At 40.6% G+C, this 26,425-nt stretch overlaps 1 protein-coding gene across 7 annotated transcripts; it reads right to left on the reverse strand.

Annotated features, from left to right (window-relative positions):
* Positions 1–920: 920 nt before the first annotated feature.
* Positions 921–26,207, reverse strand: ccbe1 (collagen and calcium binding EGF domains 1). 7 transcript variants are annotated; one of them, XM_047045053.1, is made up of 11 exons: positions 25,975–26,207; positions 25,799–25,879; positions 12,452–12,504; positions 11,862–11,996; positions 11,361–11,498; positions 9,589–9,695; positions 7,742–7,835; positions 7,382–7,512; positions 5,950–5,985; positions 5,009–5,044; positions 921–4,257 (listed from the first exon to the last, which is right to left on the reverse strand). In XM_047045053.1, exons 1-11 carry the CDS (start codon positions 26,079–26,081, stop codon positions 3,985–3,987), a joined length of 1,191 nt encoding a protein of 396 aa, XP_046901009.1. In that variant the 5' UTR covers positions 26,082–26,207; the 3' UTR covers positions 921–3,984. The 7 variants fall into 7 exon arrangements, 6 of the variants coding, with proteins under 6 accessions (XP_046901009.1, XP_046901008.1, XP_046901011.1 ...); XM_047045052.1 differs by having other exon boundaries at positions 9,589–9,698; XM_047045055.1 differs by lacking the exon at positions 25,975–26,207 and adding an exon at positions 18,616–18,789 and having other exon boundaries at positions 9,589–9,698; positions 25,799–25,847.
* Between the last annotated feature and the right edge of the window lie 218 nt (positions 26,208–26,425).

Below are 26,425 nucleotides of genomic sequence, written 5' to 3' on the forward strand. Positions count from 1 at the left end.
CTCTAGCCTCCTTGCTGGACCCCCTTTTTTCAGGGCCAAGTGTGTGCTGGGAAGACTGGCCTCCCAGGAGTCCCAGAAGGGGAGCTATTCAACCCTTTACCTGTGTGCAGCGTGTAAAGCACTCAGGGCCCCAACAACCTATTATTTCCCCCTCCCTCAATGCTTCCTTAAACTTAGGGCCAACAAGAGAAGGCTCTCAAAAGTGTGGGGGAGGGGATAGGGTGGGGGTGGGGATGGGGACATGTTAAAGGGTGGCTTTCACCTCATTAGAACTGAATTTGCACTGTCCTGTAATTATGTTGGGTGGGCAACAATGTATCTCTTTTTTTCCGTCAATGAAAGTTTTTGGGGCAGTTAATTTGGTGGCTGCGCTAAATACTTTAAATGCGTTAATTAGTGCGTAGAGTAACACTAATTTTCTCTCTCTGTGTACCCCCGTTTTCCCAACAATTCTGGACCAGTCGTGCTAATAGAATTACCTCATTAATGTCTTTTTTCCAGGACAGTAACTCATTCATTCTCTTCCATTAAGGATTAATTGAATGATTTGAAAGAAAGGGGGGCAGGGGGACTCAGTCTCACATTTTTGTTGTGGACAGTTCTAAATAATGAGAGAGACAGGCAGGAAGATATAATTAGGCACAAGGAGCACTTCAGAAAAAAATTGAAATCTTTTAAGGCAAACCACTTGTACACTGTCGATTAATTACTTCCAGATGGTATTTTGCAAAAATATCTTGCCAATTCACCCCCATCCAAGCGGGGACGTGCTTGAAACTTGTATTTTGGTCCCTTTTCAATTATGAAACATTTATCTGAGCATGGCCTCATTGTGGAACAAATAAACAACATGTAAACAATAATGTAGTGTTTAATGAAGCTCAAGCTCCGTAAGTGTTTGATTTGTAACATTGCTTTAATTACGTTGGGGCGGTACATCAAAATGTACGAAACATGGCTTCTCTGATCTCTTCGGATACATATCAGCTGACTTAATTATCCTCATCACCGTTGTTATGGAGAAAGTTAGTGGCTGTGTTAAAGTGGTAGAATCTACCCAATGTAATTACATACACCTTCACACATTGAGATCTCAATTCTCTCCATGTTGCAACTGCCCATCAAAGCCAAATCGTGTTTTTAACACAATTTGTCCATTGGACATTTGTCCATTGGACTAAACATGTCTGTATACAATAGCAGAAATAGCTTCTCAGATTGTCTTTTGTATTCAATATTTCATACAAATAACCTAACAATCTTTCCATTACACATTTCTGTAGTTATAGTATAAATGTAAATAAAACTTAAAATGCATGTTGTTTTCTTAAATATAAAGTGTGAAACTTTACAGTTTACCCCATGGTCTGGGATTGTTGTAACAGTGCTATGGTTGAATTGTCACAGGATAAAAAAATTTAAAATCATGACATACTAAAAACAACTAATACTCTTACAGGCCCTGGCAGCAACATTGCCATGTAGAATGTTGTTGTCTTTTGACTTAGACAGGACAGTTTTTAGTTGTTGTTCAGTACGCGTTTTTTTTTTTTTCTCATGCTTTTGTTAGTTAAGCAGTGCAATTTTATTGACTTATGCAATTATTCTCTCAAATGTAATGAATGCTTTTGATGACTCACTTCAGTTTTTCTCAGAGTTGGTTGTACCAAAAATATAAATTACAACCCAGAAACTTGTCACCATAATAACCTTCCCTTTTCTATAAAGACATGTTCATTTAGCAGAAACTTTTCTCCGAAGCAATATATAGATCACTAGGGGATTCAAACCTGAAACCTTTTGATCTGTAGTCAAACGCTCAAACCATTGTGCTACTTCCAAAACGTTACTATAATATGCATATATGTGAGTTATCACGGTAAGTTGCTCATTCTGGCACATTCTCTTGCTTTCTCTTTTCAATGCATGTACACAGTGAATCACATGACAACAGGTGAGGAACATCCAGTCTATCATGTTGAGTGCCCAACTGTGCATCTCTCGCAGTTGGCATTTTGTATTTGAGGAAATTATTAATAGGGTTTCTTAATGTGGACTATTGTTAATCAGTCACTGCCACCTAGTGGATATAAAGAAGAACTGAGAGTGCCAAGTAAATCATGCAGAGTAAATACTATCAGTGCTACTATCAGTTGATTGACTTTCTCAACAATACAAAGTCAGTCTCCCAAAGATCTTGATGAGAACGCCACAAGACAACACAGTAAACTGGATACAGTTTTGAATATGAAATGATAACACTACCTTAGATTAGAATACCTGTCATTTGTATAAAAACGTTTTCATCCTGTGGAATACATGACATAACATTAGTTATTCAAAGTTATACAATTCTAATGAAAAACAAGTTTCTACAATGGACCAATACAATACTAATAAAAAATTTCTTAGGACTAACTATAAAAAAAAACTTTTACATAAAAAAAACATCAGAACCGGACACAAAGTTGCAGCTTCATCAAATTTCCATTCATGTAAGATTAACCCATTCCTTTCCCATGTGTTAGAAAGATCCAGCTATTTTAACCTCTGTCAGCTCAGGGTGATAGATTGAGACAGTTGGTCAGATGTGATTTATGACTTTCAGCTGGGGAAATATGAAACAAATTAACACACTGTTCAAACACATTAAGCCTTCTACTGAATGCCTGATCATCCAAACGTGGTTTGTATACCAAAACCCACTCAGAGTTATATATCACTAAAAGTCATATTGTGTGACCAATTTGTAGTGTTAGGTATAGTATTAGCATTGTAATTCGAAGGAAGGTGTTTTAAAATATTATAAGAACCCTTTTGTCAGCATGAATTCTTGTGTGTGGAGCTGTCCATGTCAATGAAATAAATACCAAGAACCACTCAGTAAACATTTAAAATGTTATCCCCCAGCCCACATTCATCTGTGTCAATGAGGTAGACCTCTCCTCAGCCTCAATTAGAATGATACATCATTTTTGTGATCAATACACTTATTGCACCTATGCCCTATGCTCAGAGAAACAATGATAATGTGTGAGTTTGAGAGAGATAAAAAGCTGAAGAGAAAAGTGGCAGCTGAAAGGGAGAATAGTTTGACAGAGATGAGGAATGCTTAAGCTTGGAAGGTTGTAAGCCTGGAGGCCTGATTGTATCAAAGCCCAAGTTTTAATGTTTCTCCAATCATGACATCACATACCAAAAATACAAGTTATGATTCTTATTTTCACATTATTTCCTATATTGTAATATCTTATATCGAACACTTCTTATAAACAGACAACAGTCAGAAGAACAGATAATAGGCAATAGTACTTTGGTCATGTGAAGCTAAACCAACCAGACGAACTATGGCCACACAACTGGAAGTATTTCAGAGTCTCAGTCTATCTATATCTCTATTTTAAATTTTAATTGACGACATGCTATTTTGCATTATCAGACAGTTTGGAGACCACCAAGAGGAAAGTATAATTTCCCAATGTTGAAATAGAAGCTTTTTTTAAATTAATATTTCGATAAAGAAGTTTAACGTGAGTAGCACTCCTGTTTTTCTGATGATTAATGGTTTGAGTGTTCTGACTGAATTATTCAACCTTAAAGCAGTGCTGCCCACTTCCTTTGTAACCATGGAAACCAGACATAATCCCAAAATAGTGTTTGGACGTACAGAATAAATATAAACCAATAATAATCCTACTGCGGTCCTATTCGGTACCCTTACAACAGAAATGTTTACTCTTTAGAGAATGGAACCTTCACTGATTGAGTTTTCAGGGATAATTAATCTGATAAAGAATAGCGCTGCCACTTGGACAAAATACTGCTGAAGATGGTCAAGTTAGTCCAACATATAAATATCACACAATATCCAGTTTATAAAAATAAACATTTGGTAAAAAAAGTAATACATTCTAACTGAGAGGTCAAAAAATATATGTTAAATAAAATACTTATTATTTACACCAGCGGCAAATGCAAGCATTCTCAAGGTGTCCATTCAGAGTCTGTAAAGTCCCTTGTGGGCTTTCTCTTCCTACTGCTCTTGGCCCTGCCTCTGTGGGATGTGGAGTCATTGTAGTCCTCTCCAGAGCCAGCTTCCAGGGTGTCCTGGTTATCCCCCCAGCTGTGGGGGGCCATGGGGAAGTCCTCCCCCGGTGAGGGGATCTGCCTGCCCAACACTTTGCGCTGCAACTCAGCGATGTCGTTACGGATGTCTGCCATTAGCAGCAACAGGAAGTCGAATGATCCGGGAGGGCCCTGGGTCACATGGGTCAGAGAAGATTCATCCCACAGTCATTTGAAGGTCTTCTGACTTAAAAAATGACATTAAAATCCTCCACAGAAATGGCTATAGACAGCTATGCCACCAATAAATGACAGCATATACATAAGTAGGTCAAGTTAACCAATTTAACTTCACAACATTGACCTTTTCACAGTATTGACGTTGTAGTAATACGTTAAATAAGACAAACTGTCATTCCTTATTAAAACTGATATCAGTAGAGAGAGGGGCATTCCAGTGTTATTACACACAGGTGTGGAACAAGTTGGTATTTAGTGTTTTTTTCTGAACTCTGTCACCATTAGTGTGATCTATTGGCTAAAACATCTTCAAAAGCTTTGAAGGAACATTCATCGTTGGCTCTGGTCTGGCTCCTCCTGGAATGGGAGGGTGCCTATTTGTTCATTGACCTCTAAACTTAAGCAGTTCACAAGGCCTTATTTTTTTAATCTCTTGACAGATTTCACCCCTTGCCTCCCTTTCCCTCGCCATCTTTTTTCCCAACTCATTATCGCTCTCTCTTCTTCTATAACATCCTGGACAAAACTGAGAAAATTTGTTACTGTGTATTTGCTGTACTTAGGGTACGCTATTTTCATGTCTTTCATGGGATTACTTATTTGAGTTTTACTGCTTTACTGTATATCATACTAGTATCTAGTACTAGAAGTACATAATACTTATAGAAATAATACAGTGAGTGGCATCAAAATAGAGTCTTACTGGTGGTCCGGAAAGTCCAGGAGCCCCACGATCTCCCTGGGGAAACAAAACAAATATTTGGCTAAGATGAGTTACAGTACAAAAAACATAAGAATACTTCACTGGCCGGTCTAGGAGTTTCTTTGTGTAATTCAAGCATGGGAAAACAGGATGCCATACTGAGTGAACATGAGTGAACGCCACAATGCATTGAGAAGATCCAATTAAGCTTGGTTAAAGGTAGGGTAGATTAGTTCTTCGAAACTAGCCATTTTGGCTTGGGTATGAACACATGCAACTCAAAATACCCCACCCCCTCCCTTCAAAGACACTCCCCCAAAACACATGAACCCGCTGCCTGACTACTGCTGGGAGCTAGGTAGACAGACAAGCATCCCATCCAATCATTGCATTACGTCCGAATGTCATCCAATAATTGTATTTGGTCCAAACGCAATGATTGGGCATGTTTATTACAGTCCTACTACGGCCAACATTACCTATCGTAGTGAGGCAATGATCTAACGCAAATCTCTATGCTTTGTGTACTATAACTTAAATGCTAGGGATGTAGCTACTCACCAAATCATAACCACACAAAGAGGTAATTTGGCTGTCATGACGCCTGCATTAGCCAACCACTTAACCTGGTTCTTGTCCAAATCCAAATGTTAAGCATATAATGCAGAATTGAATGCACTTACATCATGTTTTTTTGTTGTTTTGTTTTAACATCTGCACATGGCTTCATAAAAATCTTCTCACAATGTACCCTTTCATCTTTAGGTTGCATGTTGTGTCATCTTCAGACCAGATGAGGGCAGTATTTACATCTGATGCATAGGGAATTTTGTGGCTCACTGTCATTTTGAAGCCTCACAGTCCAATGCCCTAACAAACTGCATTGGTTTTAAAGAACAGCTGTTGCAGATGAGAAGGATTATATGGAGGTCTACACTCACCTTCATACCATCTTTTCCTGGGGCACCTGGAGGGCCCTGTACAGGATCAAAAACACAACACAGGTATCAATATCAACCACAATCCTTCAAGTACATTAACCAAGAGATTATTAGGGTAGGTTTGAAAAACAGAAAATCCCAGATATCGTGACTGTATTTCATTTTACAGCTTCAACAAGGATTAGAAAGGCTTGATGTTGGGCCTAATTCCAAAGCATTACAGTGCTTTCAACACACAAAAGGCAAAGAGCTGTATCTCATCCTGAAGTTATGACCATAATGAAAGAGGCCTGGCGACCGCATAAAGGGTGTGGGACAGATCTTTAGGCCCAAACGTATTCACACTGGGCACTCAGAGACTCACACCGCCCCTCACATGTCACCCATGACCCGGGGATACGCCCAAACACATGCCCAAAGGCCAATAAGAAGTCTTATGGGACAGGAAGGGCCCTCCCCTTTGGCTTCATGCACATTCACAGACATGCATTCAGGCCCATCAGCAGAAGAATGTCAGGGTGCGAACAGTGCGATTATAGACCCCTCATAGTAGAAACCCAAATGGTTCCTCCACAGGAATAACACTTTTCATGGAGCTCATGTGCTAGCACCGCACTGCACATAAGTAAGTATCAGAGGTGGTGATAGGCCTAGCATTTCAAAAGGCCTGGTGCATTAATACAGGCCATTGCAAACCCACCATGAATAAACATTTTCCCTCTGCGATTTTGACACGTTGCTTCTCAGGTCTGGTACATTAAAAAAGAAAGGTCAACACTCACAGACAAGGCAACTTGCAAGAACCTCAACATGGAACGAGCCAAAGAAAACAACGCTGGCATTCTGCCATTTCCCTGTTATTATCATTAACATTTGTCAACTCCAGGGGTCTGTAAGCTGCCCCTAAGGGCATGACAGGAGTGTGTGTAAGTATGTGGGTGTGTTTAGTGTGTCTGACACTGTCGGACACATTTAACGTTGCATTTATCCTTTTGAAGTTATTGTGTGACATGAAGGGCCAAGTGGGGCACTCCAATCCCATCCAGGATCATGAATCAATCGCGCCTCTTGTCAATCTCAACCATGGAGCACATGATCTATGGACTGAGAAGGAGACTTGCAGTGTCCCAGATATCCCCAGAGAGGTCATCACTAGCTGGCGAGGCAGAAACACACACACACACAGCATAAGTAGCGCTTTGTTACTACAAACATGGTAGCTCAGCAGATCTAAAATGTACTATGAATTTGATATAGTGGAGAATATAATACTTGCAGGAAAAGGGAGGATAAGAAAATGCTTGATAATGTAATTTCTTGACTCACGGTACACAGTGTCATAAAACAACATGTTAGAGTCTAATAACGCCCTATAGTCCTCTAACAGTAGTACAGCAGGACAGTGCACAAGGATATAATCGTAGGGACTGACCATTGGTCCACGTCGGCCCTGTTTGATGTTGCCAAGGTCTGGTGACGGTCCTACAGGCCCCATCAATCCCCTGGGTCCGACTAGGCCTGGGGTTCCCGACTGGCCGGTAGGTCCTGGGACCCCCTGTGGACCTTGGTGGCACAGGGCAGAGAAAGAGTGATAGAGAGAGAGAGATAAAAAAAAAAATTCAATGCAACTTCCAAGTCAAACCCAATGGCAAACCCACAATTAATAACATGCATCTCCCGATTCACCTAGGGAGCACATGGCAGCTTCCACAGCTCTCCTGGCTGAGTGAACCTTGACTGCCTGATTGTGAGTAAAATATACTGAGACCCAATAAGCAATAGGGGTCCTCACCTGGAGGTCCTGGCTGTCCAGGAGGCCCGGGCAGGAAAGAGTGCATCTTCTCACTGGTCATCTGCTTGTGGACTTCTGCATTATTGGGCAGCATCTGAAACAGGAAGTTATGTCAGAACAAGGAGAGAAACAGTACACACGCTGTAAAGTAATTTAGGTGTCAATCTTGGCTGTCTGTCTGAGGAAATTGCTGTTCACAAAACATTCAAGGACGTATTTGTCACTGGATGTATATTACATGACAATACATTTACACAAATCATAGGCCACATGAGGGAAGACTTGAAGAGAGCTCATAGGAAAAACACTGTCTGTCAAATTACAAATGGAACCTGCCAGACTTGAAACTCAATAGGCCTTTTATTGGAGCTGGAAAGCTGACATATGGGGCAGAGGGAAACCTCTGTGAATAATTCAGGTGAGCCAGGCAAAGCCGGCCCAGGATAAAACCTTCTCTGGGGCATGAGGTGGGGGTGACTTCCTTACTACCACAATTTAAATCATTACAACATTTTTTACAAAGAGTGGTGGGTTCCATTGTGGAGCTTGGGTCATATGATTGAATGACCCTGCAGGTCACATAATCAGGTCTACTATTGGGCTGGCTCCATAAACCACAGACATAGCTCTATTTTGCTCGCTCTCTTTACTCTTGTAGCCATGTAACTGCTAACGCACCGATCGTTTAATATTTTTCAGGCCTTCAACTTAATTTATTTCAAAACCACAATTCTAAGACAATCAATCAAGAACATTTATTTATAAATTATATAAATATATTTATTTATATAACTTACACAAAAAGACACTATAAACAATGTTGTGTAGTGCACAATATTGGTGTCATGTTTCAAAAGAACTTTTTGAAAATGTTCTGAAATAAATGTTCTCCTTCATAGGAGTAGCACACTCGTCTGCTTTAGCAGAGCATACAATTGTTAATTATTATTCAGAAAAATCAATTATATAAATCTAATCAGTTGAAGATTTTACATGTGTTTTCCATATGGATCGACTGGAAGTTTTACATGGCAGGGGATATCATATTGTACCTGAGGTACAAAACATTCTTTCCAATTTCCCTCCAAACCTTTCCATGGAGGGTGGAGGGAGGAGGCAGCTCAGATGAACAACCCCCCTTCTGTGGCCCTTAAAAGACCTAAGGTACTTGTAGCCAAACATGGGCAGTGAACTACCTTTCAGCGCGATTGCTTTGTTGGCTCAAAATCCGTTCCCTTTTTTTCCAGCAAGAAAAGCGTGTGTAACCATACAGCTGCAAGTGATATATCATCATATTTCATGTATTACAGGAAGAGCGTTGAGTTTCCTCGTTGACAGACTGGTGTTCAGATAGGCACAGACTGCAAAGGCTGCAAATACCCACAGGGCAATATCACCACATGGCAGACTTTAATATGACTTACCGACAAATTTTAATACCATGGACAAAGTCTCACCACTAACTAGCTCCAGTATTTGAAATTATTTCAATCTTTTTTTATTGGCCAGTAAACCTCTGTAATGCATCCCTGAGGATGTGTAAAAGGAGACCTGGTGTTATTTCTGAGCTGTTGGCAGGTATGGTAATATAAGCCCTTAATGATAAACAAAGCAAATGAACAATTTGGCCCACAGTCACTCTGAGCCCTTTGCAGGTGCATCATATATGGGGACTGGTATGAGAGGACTGATAAAGGATCACAGTTCACCAGCCCCAGAGTCTCAATTTGAGTATATCTAGTAGTAAAGTAGTATGTGAGTAAGCATTTGATGTCTGTAAATTGATGCCCTGTTGCTCAGGGCTCTTCAGCTCCTGTTTGTCATTGTCACCCAGTGGTAAGCAGCACCTTCTGTTTGAGCTGTAGAACAGCCATCTTGATCTGGTGGAAGTCCTCGCAGGTGGCCGAACACATTCCCACCTTCATCACGTTGTCCGACTTCTCAAAGAGACGAGCTGCTGGGATACACAGAACAACACAGTTACCTCACCATGTTCTCTGGATGTCACCTCTACAGTTACCTCACCATGTTCTCTGGATGTCACCTCACAGTTACCTCACCATGTTCTCTGGATGTCACCTCACAGTTACCTCACCATGTTCTCTGGATGTCACCTCACAGTTGCCTCACCATGTTCTCTGGATGTCACCTCACAGTTGCCTCACCATGTTCTCTGTATGTCACCTCACAGTTACCTCACCATGTTCTCTGGATGTCACCTCTACAGTTACCTCACCATGTTCTCTGGATGTCACCTCACAGTTACCTCACCATGTTCTCTGGATGTCACCTCACAGTTACCTCACCATGTTCTCTGGATGTCACCTCTACAGTTACCTCACCATGTTCTCTGGATGTCACCTCACAGTTACCTCACCATGTTCTCTGTATGTCACCTCACAGTTACCTCACCATGTTCTCTGGATGTCACCTCACAGTTACCTCACCATGTTCTCTGTATGTCACCTCTACAGTTACCTCACCATGTTCTCTGGATGTCACCTCACAGTTGCCTCACCATGTTCTCTGTATGTCACCTCACCATGTTCTCTGTATGTCACCTCCACAGTGTACCTTCTATTTAAGAGAGACAATTTTACATGCATGCAATCTTTACTGTACTATAGTAACAGTAGTGTTTACTCCACAGATAAGAGTAACAAGAGTCCAAACTAAAAAAGGCATTAAGAATTAAAGAATTAATAGCATAAAAAGCTAACTGGCTGTGTTGGCAATGAGTGACAAGTGTGATGTAGCTAAACATTGTAACATGTCAACACTCGGACTCTGTTGTGACGGGTCACTGAACACAGCAGACGGAGGCAGGAAGCTGTTCTAGTAAATGTGCCAGAGAGTAGGAGGGGAATTGAGCCGACTGAATAGCTACGGGTCGCAGGACTTCCCCCTAACAGTTCAGCTTGATGTACCTACAGTACGCAGCAATTCTCAAGACCAGACCTGCGTGTGGCATTGAGGCTGGCAAGTTATGGGGACAACCTCGCGACCAGCCGTTCCTCTTGGTTCAAGGTTTATTATCAGAATGACGGTAAGAGGCTGTGTGTATATGTTGGTAGGGGTGGACAAAACTGTTAATACACAAACCAAAATATGCCACATAGCACTGTTTTGCTTTTACGTCTGCAGCAGACTAAACGGTAGAGAAAGAGGTTGGAAGTTGGAACTTTCACATTGCAGGTGAGAGTGTGTTCTTACATGTTCTTATCCTCGGCAGCACGCCACATACCGGGCCATGGTCGTGTTCCACAAAGCTATCTCTTGAACATACCAGCCTCTGAGAAGTGTAAGATAACCTCATGAGAGGCAGCTGCCAGCCTCTGACTGCTTCATTTACTTGCAAACCCTTTTTCCCCTCTCTGGTCCATTTCTAATGTTTGCTTCAGAGGCATCAGGCAAATCAAAACAATCTACGAGCCAAATGGGCAGAGCTGTGTGTTTTTATGGAGGGGGGAAGAATCATTTTGACAAGTAGTGGAGGAGCTGCCCGTGTAATGACTACCAGGTGTCTGTACACACGCAGCGGTGAGTCCTCCTCATCTCAATCAAATGTCCCTTCTGGAGGGTAAAGAATAAGAAATGCCTACTAAAAATAAGTTCTCACCTCTCTCCCCCACGGTGCAGGTTTTCTTGTCTTCCTCCAGGAAATAGCCGTTCTCACACTCACACCTGTAGCTCCCGACAGAGTTGACACAGACCTGAGAGCACATTGTCTCATTTTTGCTGGCGCATTCGTCGATGTCTATACCATTGAGGGTGTGTAACGAGAGAAGGGAGAGGAAAGGATAAAGAGAATACAGTGGCATGCTTGCTGGTTGTGCTTTTGTGACCTCTGGCGAGGAGGCTGTTTAAAAAGAACAACTACACATGATACTGTCTGAGTCCTTGATGATGAGTCCTTTGCTTTTACCAACTACCAATAATGGGTAACAGTTTAAGTTACATTATTAAAATGTGAAGTGCTTTCAACAAAGCATAGATTTGTCGAGGTGGGTCTTAACGCTCAGAATAATATTCCCATTTATTTAAGTCAAGTATTCTGTTCTATTAGAATCAAATATGAAACATTGACTCTATCGCCTGTGGAGCATTATAACAAACTCACCCAGACAATATGGTTTATCTCGGTTCCTGTGACGCTCTCGGTCGTAGCGGTAACCCGGGTAACAGGTGCACACAATACGGCCAAAGTGGTCTGTGCACTGCTGTTCACAGGGGGCGCCAGCGCACACATCAAAGTCTGCAAAACCATTGGGTCACATTTCAATGGCCTCTCAAATCACTTCTTCAGTCAATGTTCATTAACTTACAGATTTATTTTCAGTTAGAGTATGCCCTTCGTATCTTGATAACAGTAACATCTGAATTTAAATTGGAGCAGCGATTAACATACAGTATTCAGAAACTAAGTGGCTTTTACAACATGCATATACATTTTTTAACAATATGCTAACAGAGAAGAAATCCCCCAGAAATCAAAACATAAGATGAAATACAAAAGTAGTGTGAAAACAAAAAAAACTGTCTTCCATTTCTTATTGTTTTCTGTAGGTTAAAACAACAGAACATCAATATAATGATGTATCAGCCAAGTAAGGAAAATCCATGGAACAAAAGGAAACAGAACACTTCCAAAATAAATCTGAACTGAAAACCGCAGACAACCATCCAAACAGCTCTGGAACATTTCCATACCTTCAGGAATGCATTGGCCCAACACAAACTTAAAGCCTTTGCAGCATTTTTTCCTGAAAGAAAGATAAGACAAATGTACGTAAAAAACACTTCTGGACAGTTTAAAAAGACCACAGTCTGATCTCACCATAAGTATATTGGTTAAAATACAGAGGACCTCAAATCATAATAACTGGATACATTCCATGTAATTTTTCCCTGCCTTCTCAGCGGATCTGTTTGGAGGATTATCTCTTCTGATGAGATTACAACATCCACAACACTCGCTTGCCCAGAGAGTAGGAGATGCCAGGTCAATGTGCTTTCCCTGGCTGGTTGGGTTCACATGAGAGGAAAGCCTCACTACTTATGGTTGCCGCTACTTCCAGCAGGGATGTTGCAGGGAATAGTCTGGCCATAACTTGCCAGAGTTGTGCATCAATTTTTCATAGCTGAAAGCAACTATTGCAGGATGTTTGATGAAACAAGCCTAGGTTTTTGTCACAACATTTTGTGATGCTACAAATGGACAGACAATTCTTGTAGTGCAGGTTTGACAGCTACAATGTAGCCTACCGATACCGACTCAAGCTAACAGTAAAAACCGTAAAGTGATGCCAGGTGTTTCTCTTCAAAGGCAAATCCCATGGCACTGTTGCATCACAGCAATGCCGGCATGTTCTCATGATTCACCGGTGCAGAGAACGGGTGGGCTCTGTAACAGTTTATGGCTTGGAATCAGGTGTAAAGGGGAGGGAGTTGGGGGGATGGCAGGCTGTTTAAGTGCCCCCTCTCCCAGTCAGTCCTCACTTTGTGTGGTCTGGAAATGCCCCATGTTCAGCTCTGCTTTCTATTGTAATGATCTTTTGATGCTGCCATTTGTTGATTCAATGAATCAGCATGTGGCCGGGCAATGTTCCATAAAGATGTTATCCACAGTACTGTATGCCCTTTTTCATTCCGCCTTACAGATCTGATTAGCTTGCTTGAATTAAATGGATTGTGCAAAACTGTGCCATCTGAACTTAATCCATGAGGAAATGCAGTAATATTTCAAACAACACAATGCCTCACAGTTTCATCTAACATTTGGCCAACTGGCTCTTCAGTGTTCATACAATAGCATCATCACAGTGCTGAAATGGACATTCCCCCTAAGTTGTGGAGCCGTATATTCAGTGCATACACTTCCCATTCAAGTGCTCTCCACACATGCAGCTGGACATTTCACTGCCTCAAGTGGGAGCAGCAAGGACCTCCCTCAATGCTCTTCAGTTTCCCAGAAGGGGTGTGAACATGCAACAATCTGATTATAAGTCTCTGCCGCCTCTCAACACCGCTACCCCTGTGACTGTGTCTGATTTAGTGCCTGATCAGTTCCCTACTTGAGAGGCACTCCAGGTCTGGGCTGGGAATTGGATGTGGGTTACACTAGTATGTGTGTGTGCATATGTTTGACATAAACTATCGTTGGATATCTCACAGACAAAGGGATAAGGGAGGGAGTGGGATGAAGAGCCCACTCTTGAGGACCACAAATCTCAACACAGAGGGTGTTTGATCATGTTCCGATCAAAGTCCAGAGAATATATGATTATTTCACAGGCTAAATGCAAGATACAATAGGACAAAAAAAGAAACAGAGAAGCAATGTTTTTATTTATTACATAATTTCCACCCCAAATCTACTGATTCACATTTGTCAGTATTTTGCTGGTGCTTGATTAAAACACTGAGGTTCTCAGTGAAGGTGAAAGGAGGTGTCTGAGCAGCAGTGAAAACACTGAACCAATATACCAGTGATACGGGCACCTCAGAGCACCAGATGCTGAAAAGGAACTCATGGGGATTGGCACCAAGCTAGAAATTATTTGCAAGGGTCATTGTGCTTTAACAGTGAAATAACCACTCCACTGACCCATCACATATTGTAAAGTGAGAGGTGGTTAGAGAGCAAACCTGTTCAAACGGCACAAATGAAAAATATATACCGTAACCTCCTAAAAAAAGGAATAGAATATGTTTTAGACATGGAAAGCAGTTTAACATTTTGGGGCATTTACCCATGCAGTTGTGGGGGTTGGGCACAGTATGTAAACCTTTGGACCTCTGAAAGGCTCTGAATGACCTCTGTATTCTGTGCCAACTCTGAAACTGAACATGACTGAGCTCTGCATTTCAAAAGACAGTCTCTTTGTTCAGCTGTACAGTCAATACGGTGCATCGATAAATCCCCAAACCTACTTAAAAATACACCTCACCTTCCTGCAAGCCATTTAGATTTTTTAAGCGGTAGATCGCTATATTGCTATCCAGGGAGATTGGACTCAGGGACAATCAAATTGTTTGTTTGATTCCTTACATGAATAAATCAATATTAAAGGAGGGAATTTTGTTTTCAAACTGTGCTCCGGCCCACAAAGGGCCCACTCATTATACTGTCCAATCTGCACAAAAGCAAAACTATCAGCTAGGATTAAGAGGTGAAAAATGATATTTACCAAACATGTAACACTACTCATAATGAACTTATTTCACACGTGCACACACACACACACACACACACACACACGTCTGTTCCAAGACAGCGAGATCAAGGTCACTCACAGACAGTTTGGGAGTGCTTTTCCACCTGTGCTTTCTTTTATACAAGGTTATTTCACTTTCTGTAGTCATCCGTATCATATTTCTGGGGCCCCATGAAATACCAACACAGATTAACTTGACCTCAGTTACCCCCAGTTAGCTATACGGACTCTAATTACCTCATAAACATTCATAGGACTCCCACTAAACAAACACTTGCCTGCTCTGCAATGCAGAGCAACACACACACACTCACACAAACACAAGAACAACCACACAAAGTCAGTCAGGACAAGTTGGTACGTACACATGCAACTGCCCAGTGCCGCACAATGTCCCTGAGACAGCTACGGATACTTAACCTCATGCCACCTTCAGTGACTGATTAGCCTGCATGATCCCTTTCCTTGCATACAGTTCTCTGAGACACTGGGTTATAAAACAAAGTGGGTCACAGCCACATTCAGCAAGGACAGCTGTGAGAGACCATGTGGTGCTGTGCAGGTCCCCTCAGAGCCGGCTTGTTTTTGTTTCGTCCTCGCCTTTCTTATCTGTCACTTTAAGAGACATTGTATCAAACACACTGACAGATGTTTTTTTTTCCCGTAACAACGTAACAATCCAAGTTCCCCCAGACTAGTCTTTTATGTCTTAATGCAGGATCCTGCCAGAGGCTATACAGTCTGGGAGCCTAGCAGGCACACACACACACTTCTCTCTGCCTGAATGCTTAGTAGGTTTTGATATATAATCAAGAACACTGACAAAGCACAACCAATGGCTCAACATTCAACTCAAAACAGGGCCAGATGGATTGGACTTTTCTTTCTCTACGCCCCCCACGTTTCCTTTGAGAGACTCAATTAAAAACGCATGTAGTGCTAAATATCCTCTATGGAGCAGGAGGACCCATTTCAGTGTGGCTATTGGACTGTGTAGAACTGATTCCAGTTCTGATTACCATCAGTTTGGTATAGATGTGAGAATGCTTCATTTAAACACTTGGATTTGCGCCCAACAAAACAATATTTTTTTCAGGGGGGGGGGGGGGGGGGGGGGGGGGGGGGGGTGGAAGTCAACAGATTTTAAATTCTAAGCATGAAGGTATCAGTGCTCTAGGCAGATCTGAACTCATATTTACACAATAATATTTGTATTATGAAACCATTGTGTTCCTTTGTGAAAACAATGCTTTCACTTGCGTTGATTTCCCTGTAACCAGCAGTCAGATGTTATACAGGCCTGTGCAATCATATCTCTAGCACTTAGGATCCTTCACCTTTTACTCTCTTTCTGTTTGAATCTTGCTTTGGATGAAACCATCCGCTTACCTCTTCATTAAACATTACTAAATGAGCTCCCTCCTATCCAAAGGAATTCCTAAAGCAATGCCTTTGAAGAGTTGAAATGCCTTTTAGAATGACTGGAGCTTTGGGGCCTTCAACAGATGAGACGATAGTGACAAGCAGGACTAAGAGGCCGACAGGAACAGGAAGTCCCGTTTTTGTGTTCTCAACAACAAAAACTGTCCAAAACCAACATATTCTTTTGGGGTCAATATACTAGAGAGAGAGAATAATTTGTATTCATGAGGTTTCTTAGTTCTTGTTGCATCCACACACACTTTTATATTCATTTAAACAATCAAATGCACACAATGACACACTACACAGTCATACTAAACTGATCAAATAAAGTACCAGGAAAAGGAGCCAGATGATAAGCACCCAGCTTTAGCAGGTCACTAAAGTGGAATTTACACGACAAACACAAGGACATAAACACTAAGTTTACACGACAAACACAAGGACATAAAGATTCAGTCAACATGGCCGCCTCCTCGCAGCAGCTCATGATAAGAGAAACATCCCAGTTCTTTTCAATTCTCACAGTGTTTACATTACCACTTGTATTTAACCATCTTATGACAGGAAGCACATTCACATGATGTCACTGAGAGCAGAGATCTATAATAAGTTGGATGTCAAAACAAACTAAATCTTGTTGTATACGAGACATGGCCATCATCACAAAGTTAAAATAATGTGAGGAGAAAATATTACCAGCAAGTCAAAACTACACAACGGTATATCAAAAAGGACAGTCTGTGCTGGAAAGATGTAGCTGTGTCCAAACACAAAGTCCTTGGAGAATACTGTTTAAAGGAAGACATTAACTCTGGGGCAGGAGAACCTAAGAATGCTTGAATACCTTGTGTCATCAAAAATGCTTTAAAAAACAACATCAAAAAACACATCCTGGATGGATCATCTGCTTGACAAAAAATATTACTCAGCAGGTGACAGGAGGTAAAGACAGCATGTGATACTCTCATTTGTTCAGAAAAACATTTGCCACAATGTAGTTTAACTTCTCTGCTATATCGTCTGTTATTGCGACACAATTACTCTGTTTTCAGACATCCGGGCAGGGTGAATCATGTTGGAAATTAATATTACACATACTAAGTCAGCTGGATACAGTCCATTACAGACACAAGTTGTACAGTAAAACCCGAAGCAGTTCACCAATGACTTGATTGCTTTGAAACATTGATTTGTGAATACATTCTCGTTGCATTTCTCCTCTCTCTACATTCATTCTGTATTTCCAAGAAGTCCAAAAACAGCCCAGAGTGGGCAGCCTGTGGGGGAGGAAGTGTGTCGTTTCCAGCCTTGAGTGAAGCAGTCAATTGGGCTGTCTGAGAAAGCTCCAGAACCCTGCTGCTTCTCTGGCCGTATGCCCCTATTCTGCTGAGTCCCTGACCCCAGAGCACAGAGGAAGGCGGTATTAAACACTGTTTAACAGAGACAACAAGGCAGCTGTAAGCCAGAGAAGGAGAGACACAGAAAGAGAAAGAAAAATAAAGAAAAAGTGAGAGTTACAAGAGACAGCACGATGATGAATCAAAGAGAAAGAGCATATCAGCTCATAATACACCATCTGAACACAGTATAGAACTATTGCTAAATGAGGCCTAGTACTCAAGAGTTTCTTCAGACAGCCAAATTGTTTTAATTGTCGGGGCAAGACCCCTCATCCCAAAAAACACCCTCTCAAGACAGAGTTTGCACAAAGGTACTGCTTCATTTAATCTTGTAATTCCATAGGCCTACCCTTTCTCATTCATGCCCCTTTGCCTTTATTCCTGTATACCTATCTCATACATCATTCATGCTAGACTCAGAGGAAACATTAGGAATTGCCTATAATTGTCAATGTGGGTAACTGTGATACGTGTCTCACAGAAAGACAGAGTTCATTTGTGGTATTCATTACATTACCACCTCAATATCCGCAGGCAATGGACTCAAAAGACATTCAATATTTCAGAACGATGTGAAGACATACGAAGACCACCAAAGGGCTTGGGAACCTAGTGAGGAAAGGAGTTTTTTTCTTTTAATTTGCTTTTCTTTTATCAGCCTAAAAGATCTAAAAACCACCTATCATCCTCTAAAGTCTGAAAACATGACGGGTTATAACCTAGATCAGGAGGAAAATATGTGATCCATTATCTCTAGGGTGCTTTCCACTGCTGAAATTGAGAAACAAAACCACTCACCCACAGACAAACCCACAGTCTTTTCTTAACTCACCTCTGGATGTCAACAATATCCCCCCAGCAGGGAGCAAGTGACTTCTGTCTGATGCGTCTCATCCTGACATCCCAGGAAATTGTAGAGAACGTGGCTGTCAAGGGGTAACTTCACCAGTCATATTGTATCCTCTTGGCTCTTTCCTCCTATAACTCGAACCATACAACCTACTGGCTACAGACCAGATTCTACAGATTAAAACACTGTATTACTGTTAGTGTCCTCGATGTCTACACAGCTGAAATACTGCAAGGAGTATCAAAGGCATGCCGTGTGAAGAAATATTATGATTTTCCTGGTTTGCTGTCATTATCAAATTCCATCTTTTTGAATCTTAAGATTGATTAAAGATTACAAAAATTCCTGACAAATACAGAATTCATAAAAATAGAGTTCTTAATCAATAACACATTCTATCATCTTGTCAAATGATACATACCATCATTTACTCATTATGTCCACATGATGTCAATATAATATTATTTACTTAAAGTCTTATTCATATAGGAAGTCATATGACGAAAGGGTTGAGTGTATGAGAAGTGTTCACTTGGGAAGTGACCTCTTTAAAAAGTGAACCTATGTCAACATTTGGTTCAACCTAAAGGAAAACATTTGGAGCGTAAAATCCAGCAAACATGAAGAAACTGTAAGAAGCTGGTTAGATTTTCTTTTTTTACTAAGACATGATTGTCTGAGGACTATATTATATTAAATATTATTTAAATATCATAATACCAACTTTTATACTTGATTCGGCATGAAGAAATTAAATGCAATAACGTGCAGTCCCCTTAAATGGCCTAACTGTGGTCTCCAAGACAAAAGAGGAGTTTGCACCTTTGAGTAAAACAGTTTGGACTGTCAGGGTGAACCTCTGTGTCAAGACAGCCCAGCAATGAGGTGTAACTACAAAGTACTGGAAACAACCGACAATATATTACAATTCAAAAGCATACCTGCAGGATTATTACAATGGCAGAGGGCGACGTTTGTGATGCCAAAAAGCACTAAATGTGAAGCCTATGTTCCAAACTATTTTATTAATCTTGAAGGGGGCAGCTGTTTGCAATAGAGAATGATTGGTATGGCCATGTTTAATGGAGCAGTGTGGAACATTTCCTTTGGCTTGCTGCTGTCCTGCAGGACTTAAGAGTTGTCATCTTACGCTTTTTCACTAATGTGAGAATAAATTAACAGTGGGCCCCAGGTTGAGGAACAATAATGAACAATAAAAAACATTTAACATTACAAAAGTAACATTTAAATGCCAGTTTCAGTTTTACCACATCCAAGTGTTTTGATGAGGCTTACATGCCGTACTAAGATAACAAGAGCCATTCTCTCTTGCAGCAAGATCCGTAGAACAAACACTGTGTTTTTATCAAATGAGAGAGTAGGGGCAGGCCACACAACCACAACCTCTGCTTTAGAGATTAGCGACCATGTGCTAGCACAACTGTAGCATGCCCGTAGCATAACCACAGGATGGTTCACTGTGCACCATGACAGGACAATGACAGGTCATGGCAAGGCCGGAGACTGCAGACAGACTGTCCAAAGGGTTGTATTTCTCTAAATAGGCTTGGATCTCTGAAAGTTCTCACTGTACTCGCTGTGAAATATTTTACTTTTGATTGTTCCTCTACAGGTACACTCTTGCACTTTTTGGGTTTCATGCTGTTTAAATTGTACTTGCACTTTTTGAGTTTCATGTTGTTTAATTGTAACTTGTTTAACTGCCTGCTCTTATGGTTCTTCCCTTTGGCACTGAATTGGTTTTTCACAATGTATGCTTCATGTTTTGGCTGCTTGCAATGTTTGGGGCTACCTCGTTGTTATGATCAGTGACCTAGGCGCTTTTGTAAAGCTCTCTCTTGAAAGTCGCTTTGGATAAAAGTGTCTCATTATAGTCTCATTATTTAGAAGACACAATTGACATGTCAACATGAGTTTTCAATAAGGTTTAATGTGTATCAGTACATTTATTTGGGCCATTTCACAGAAGCAAAATAAATCTTCCAATTTGATTCATATTGGATACATTTTATTCAACAAGAATCTATACAGTTATTTAGGGTTCTATAATGCAAATTTAGAATGGAATTTTAAGACACAAGGACATTGTGGCACACCAGTGTAAGATGTTGATTTAGTAGTGTATCTGATTCTATTATACCAAGATCTTTAGAAATGATAACACAGCGGGCTCCTACATGTGTATGGGGACTATTGGAATTATTTATATATATTGTTTCCCTATTTAGAATATTTTCATTAAATGGTAAATGCATCTCAGTTTAGCAATAGCTTTGCAAATCCATCCTCATTAACAGTCCTTGGTCCCAAATGTTTCTTCTTGTTTGATATATTCTGATTGATACAGCACTGGGAAATAAAAGGTAATTTCCCAATCCACTTTAACTATAGTGCATTTCAGATAAAACCACTTAAGGCATCCCAAACCATTACAAATTATTTGAAGTAATGGCCTTTCTGGGAAGGCATGTCCTGTATTACAATATGTAGTCAAACTGAAACAGATGAACAAATCAAATTACCAAATTACCATCACATCTGCCACCAAAGTGCAGAAATATTGCATTATTATTAATCGGAAAACAAAAAACAGATACATTGTGGGAGTAACGTAACTTAGAGTCAAGTTATTTCTGTATCTGTAAGTGATTCAAGTTATCATGAGTCTAAATGAGGTGTGCTTCGTGATAGATGTTTTAGATCTAGCTGCTGTACCATAGGAAAAACTAATGGAAATGTATGGTTTTCTGTGTTTTAATGCAAGCAACTGGCTGGAAGAAGTTGTCACTCATTTTTGCTTGGAAAGGATACGATTAACACATGGAAAGAACACTGTTAAAAAAAGAGAGAGAGCGGGAAAAAAGAACAAAGAAAGAGAAAAGAAAGAGATCAGACTAATGTCATTCAGCTCACTTCCAGCAACATTTTGACAGTAACTACTAACTGCACTTTGAGCACATTAATTCCACATGAACGATATGTCTCTACTCCTGCTGTATATACTATATTTCATCACACATTGGTTTACTGTAAGTCAAAGTGAGGTGTCTTCAACAGGAAACAAAGGGTAGGAGGAGGGGGGGGTAGCAAACTCCATAGAACAAACAGTGTTTCTGGAGCTACACATAACTCATTGAGGAATGCTGCTAAACACAAACAACACGTCCTCCCCTGCACTCACCAACATAACTCACCCCAACACAAATCTCCTCACTGTTTTTCAGGGAAGGGTATGGAAGCCTTCAGCTGGCCTGCATGGGTTGTTTCTTCTGAAAGTGCTGAATAATATTCTGGCCAAACCTTCACCACTGTTTACCATTATCTGGTAATAAAATAAAAGTCTTATGCTTTCTTGAACAGTTGGGTTTCACTGACGAAAATGATTTAGAATCCATCAAGGACAGGACAGAGGAGATAGTGGATTTTTGGGAAGTTTAGCACCATAACAAGTACAGACCAGTAAAATACAACAATGATTAACTGGGCATGTGTCTCCCGTAACGCCCTTTGGTAATCTTGACGGGTAACAATAACAGTGAGGATAATGACTTCAGTTGACAACTTTATCTACATGTTCACTTTTTGGTAAACAGGAGCACTTCAATGTGACAGCTGAGATCGTTCCCATCACACAGCAGCTAACCTCTCTAGCTTATGACCTCACTTGAATGGCCTTTCAGCTGTTTGGGAGACACCACTAAAGGACTCCCCAAAAACCTACTTGAAATATATAATTAACATCCCTTAAACTCTGTGGAGAGATCACATCATAGCCTCACTAGCATGGACTTGAAAGTTGAACTGTTGAACAGAACACAATGGGAGAGGTTTAGTTCATAAGTCTCCAGTGACAACAGCCAGATTCCAACATGTAATTTCTCCTGGAACAGTCTTTTGGTTTTAATGATTACAGCTAATATTTTATAAATAGAAGGAGATATTGGACAGTCTTAGCAGCTGGAGTTCATGATGTTAGGGTATTAGTAAGCAAGATATGCTTAAAAACCATTTGCAAAAACTTATAATGCTTTTATGTCACTATTTTATAAGGCAATTTGAACATAAATGTTTAAACGTAAAAACCAAGGCAGGTTTTCATTTTAAACATTTTTGGCAACAATTTGATCTTAGATACCATCAAGAGCCTAATTTTATAAAATGTTGTTTCCCTCTAGATGTTGGGAAACGTTAAGAATGTGTTCCATGCTCCCTATTCCCTATTCACACATGGAGATCTAGGATTTTTTTGTTGTAAAGGAATGACCATTAATAGACATTACATAACACCTGAGATTTTAGTGTAGCTTTTTTAGTGTAGCTTCTTTATTCACTCAGGTACTTCATTGTTTTTGGAAAACAAGAGCCCCTGGTGCAACATTCATCTTAACGATTTTGTTTAGAATAGAATGCAACGTGTAGCGAATTTATCACCGCTTTGCCATTGGGTCTCGTGGGGTGAAACGTTAAGTAAAGTGAAACACACACACTCACATCGACAGACATTTCCTGTTACATCAATGCCACTTTTGAGAATACTGCTCTACCATGTCATGTATTGCTCAATGCTCAATTCCATGGAGTTCCACTGACTGGTCTTTTACAACAGAGATGACAGCTCTTTCAGTAACATACATCAAGTGCTTGCCTAATGATTAGATTTCCACTAATAAAAAACATCTGGACTAGATGTCGGTGACACATATTAATCATTGTAAATTGCCTAATATTTCCGTTACACTCATAAGTGCAATAAACAGAGAGCTCTTTAGTTTGATGGTAAAATAATCAACTGATGAGACATGCATGGCTACTTTGAATGTGAAACTTTATACAAGAGTTTCTTCAGAAACTGTAGAACAATTCTAGATATTTACAAAACCCACAGGAGACCATTCTACACTGCACAAAGAAAATGCATACTGGGGTTGACTGTACTTCCTGTGGAGTCAGCAAAAATGTCATTATCTTGTGAAACTCATGCTTTATCAACACATGGCACAGTCTTTATATTCACGTTTTTTGTTGCACAGCAGTCAGTTAACAATGCAGAGAACATTCACAGTGAAATTCAAAAACCTCAAACCCAGCTAACAAGGAATGAATCAGAAGGTGAACACTAGGGGGTGGATCTACTCAGCCCTCAGGATGGGCCACAAAAAGATAGTTTGTCATTCCAGATGCTGGAAAAATGACAGCTGACAGCCAACTACAGCAATCACAGAGCTCCATCTCTCTCCCTCTTAATGACTGACGTTGAGATGGGAACAAGCCTAGAATGTCACAGCCCAGAAACCCAGAATGGCCTGATATTAATCCAAAATGCCCACAGTAACAGATATAATTGCAATTTACACAAAAAGCAGAGCAGAATTTAGTAAGTGGCCAGGAGATGGGATCGGCAAAGGGGATTTAATCCCTATGGTTTAACAGTAAGATAATGCAACTCAGGGTCAAGTTTAATTGCCAACCCTGAGGCCCATTTTTGTGGATGAATAAAGGACTATTGGCAAGGTGAGGACATTGTGCAGAGACAAAATAACATCAAAACACTTGTCTCTTTTCACGAAGATGAAAAATACCAACAATTGTGGGATACCATCAAAATGCCAGAGAGATGTGTATAACAGGAGTGAGTGTGTGTGTCTGTATTATGGCTATCTTGCCTCACAGGGGGTACAAATGTTTTGACGTTATTTATCAGATTGAAGATTATGTGTCCTTTAGTTCCGTTCAGGTCAACTGATTTAACCAGGAATGCCAGGGCTATGAAGCATTCGAGAGGAAGAGGTGAATGGCTGTGGGAAGAGGGGACAACTTGCCTAAGACCACATCAAATATTTTGGAGAATAACAAAGCAACAATTACATATGCCACATGTCAATTATGTGTGACGGTTGCGGTGCTGGAATGGAAATGGTCTGTTAGTGCAACCCTGGCTCAGCTTAGCATCTCCTATGAACCCTGGAGTAGCAGGCTAGCAGCTAGCTGGTGTATGCAATAAATCAACTCTATGTAATCACTGCCTTGTGTGTAATCTCTCGTCAACCAAGAAGAGATATAGAAAAGACCTCCTATTTCTCCATTGTTGTGTCTGTGACGGACAGGTATGTGAGGGACCACACTCTCCAGTCATCATATTTAACTATTCAGTCCTCATTTGCATTAGGTTACACCATATAATGTTTCATTAAGTAAGCCAATGAGATTTTACTAACATACAAAGCTCTGTATTTGTTTCCATAGAGAGGATCCAAACAAACAACATTCTTTTTATATTTGTCTTACAGGGTCAAGTTTTTTGCTTGAAGGGTCAAATTGTAAATTCAACCAAAAACTACTGTTGCCAACAGTTGGAAATGATAAACTGAGGCTCTGTCCTCACTGGAAACACTTGCACAGCATACCTCAACAAGGATGAAATCACACATTACCAAACAAAACCAAGGACCAAACTGAACATTTAGATGCCGCAATGCATAATTAGGAAAGTACATCCCAGGGACAAGCGCTGAAGCACTCTTTACAATGATGCTGATAAGACCTACTGCCATTACACAACAACAGTGTAATACAGAGCCAGTCATGTGTTAACTTGTACAATCCATTTGGGGAGTGGATTGCAAAGCTATGCAAAATGTTGTTCCCCCTCTACCACCACATCTGTCTTCTATGAATAAAACAATAGACAAGAGCCAATAGGCTAACCATAAGCAACCTAATCACTTAAAGAGCATAAACAATTATGTAAGACATAGGGCGATCAGACAGGCTTTAAAGTGGTGCTGTAAGGGCTGTCTGTGTCTGCTCTTGCCTGTAAGGATGAGCTGAGCTTTGCCAGACCTTCAACGAATAAAGAAGCATTGTAGGTCTCAGATCTAGCTCAGTAGTCATAGAAACACAGATGACCTGTTCACATCATCCACCCATTAGGAACGACTGTGGAGTTGTATGTGCTTATTTTGAAGAGAGGGCAATTCAGGTTGGAAAATATGCAATCTTTACCTATGTATATTGTGGTCAAACATTTAAAGTCTCAATGACATGTTTCATTGTGCAAGTTAGTCCATTCATGGTACCCATATCGACGTAGACCTATAGTAAACATAATTTCACGTTTAAGTTTTGATTCGAAAATCCTTCCTACCTGTAGCATGTTGTCACCTCTCCAGATGATTTGAGGCAAGGATATTTTGTTGTGGCGATCTTGTTTTCTGAACAAACTTCACTGTAAAATAATTGCATGACTTAATCGAATACACTTTCTCGTCTATAGCCGGAAAGTAAACGTGTATTCAAAGTAATAAATCAGTACGCTCATACCTGTCAGTGGCATCATGCTCTTCACGGTAAGACCAAAACAAGCCCTGTGAGCAGAACATAAAGAACACTGATATCAGAAGAGGTGACCCGTTTCGTTGAAAGATCATCTCCTCTAGAGCGGTAACCTCCGAACACCTGTACCCCACTATGGGCTTCTAGACGCAATTATACGAGACGATTGGAGAGCTTAAATGATTGGATAGGACGCACGGGGCTGCTGACTCAAGTGAGTATCACATTCACAACTGAGCTCAGCCCTCTATCGGCTCCTCCTACCGCCTGATAATTTCTAAAGATTAGAAAGTTGGGGATTTTTTTTTACTATATCACGAAGCCTTAACCCCTTAATGATTTATGGGGCGTTCCATGAGCTGCTGACATGCAGTGATCTGAACAAGGGCCGTTTGCATAGGGTGCATTTGTAGACAGACTTGTCTTTGGGAAATAAATG

This window comes from Hypomesus transpacificus, chromosome 22, assembly GCF_021917145.1.
Source record: "Hypomesus transpacificus isolate Combined female chromosome 22, fHypTra1, whole genome shotgun sequence".
NCBI classification, from domain to species: Eukaryota; Metazoa; Chordata; class Actinopteri; order Osmeriformes; family Osmeridae; genus Hypomesus; species Hypomesus transpacificus.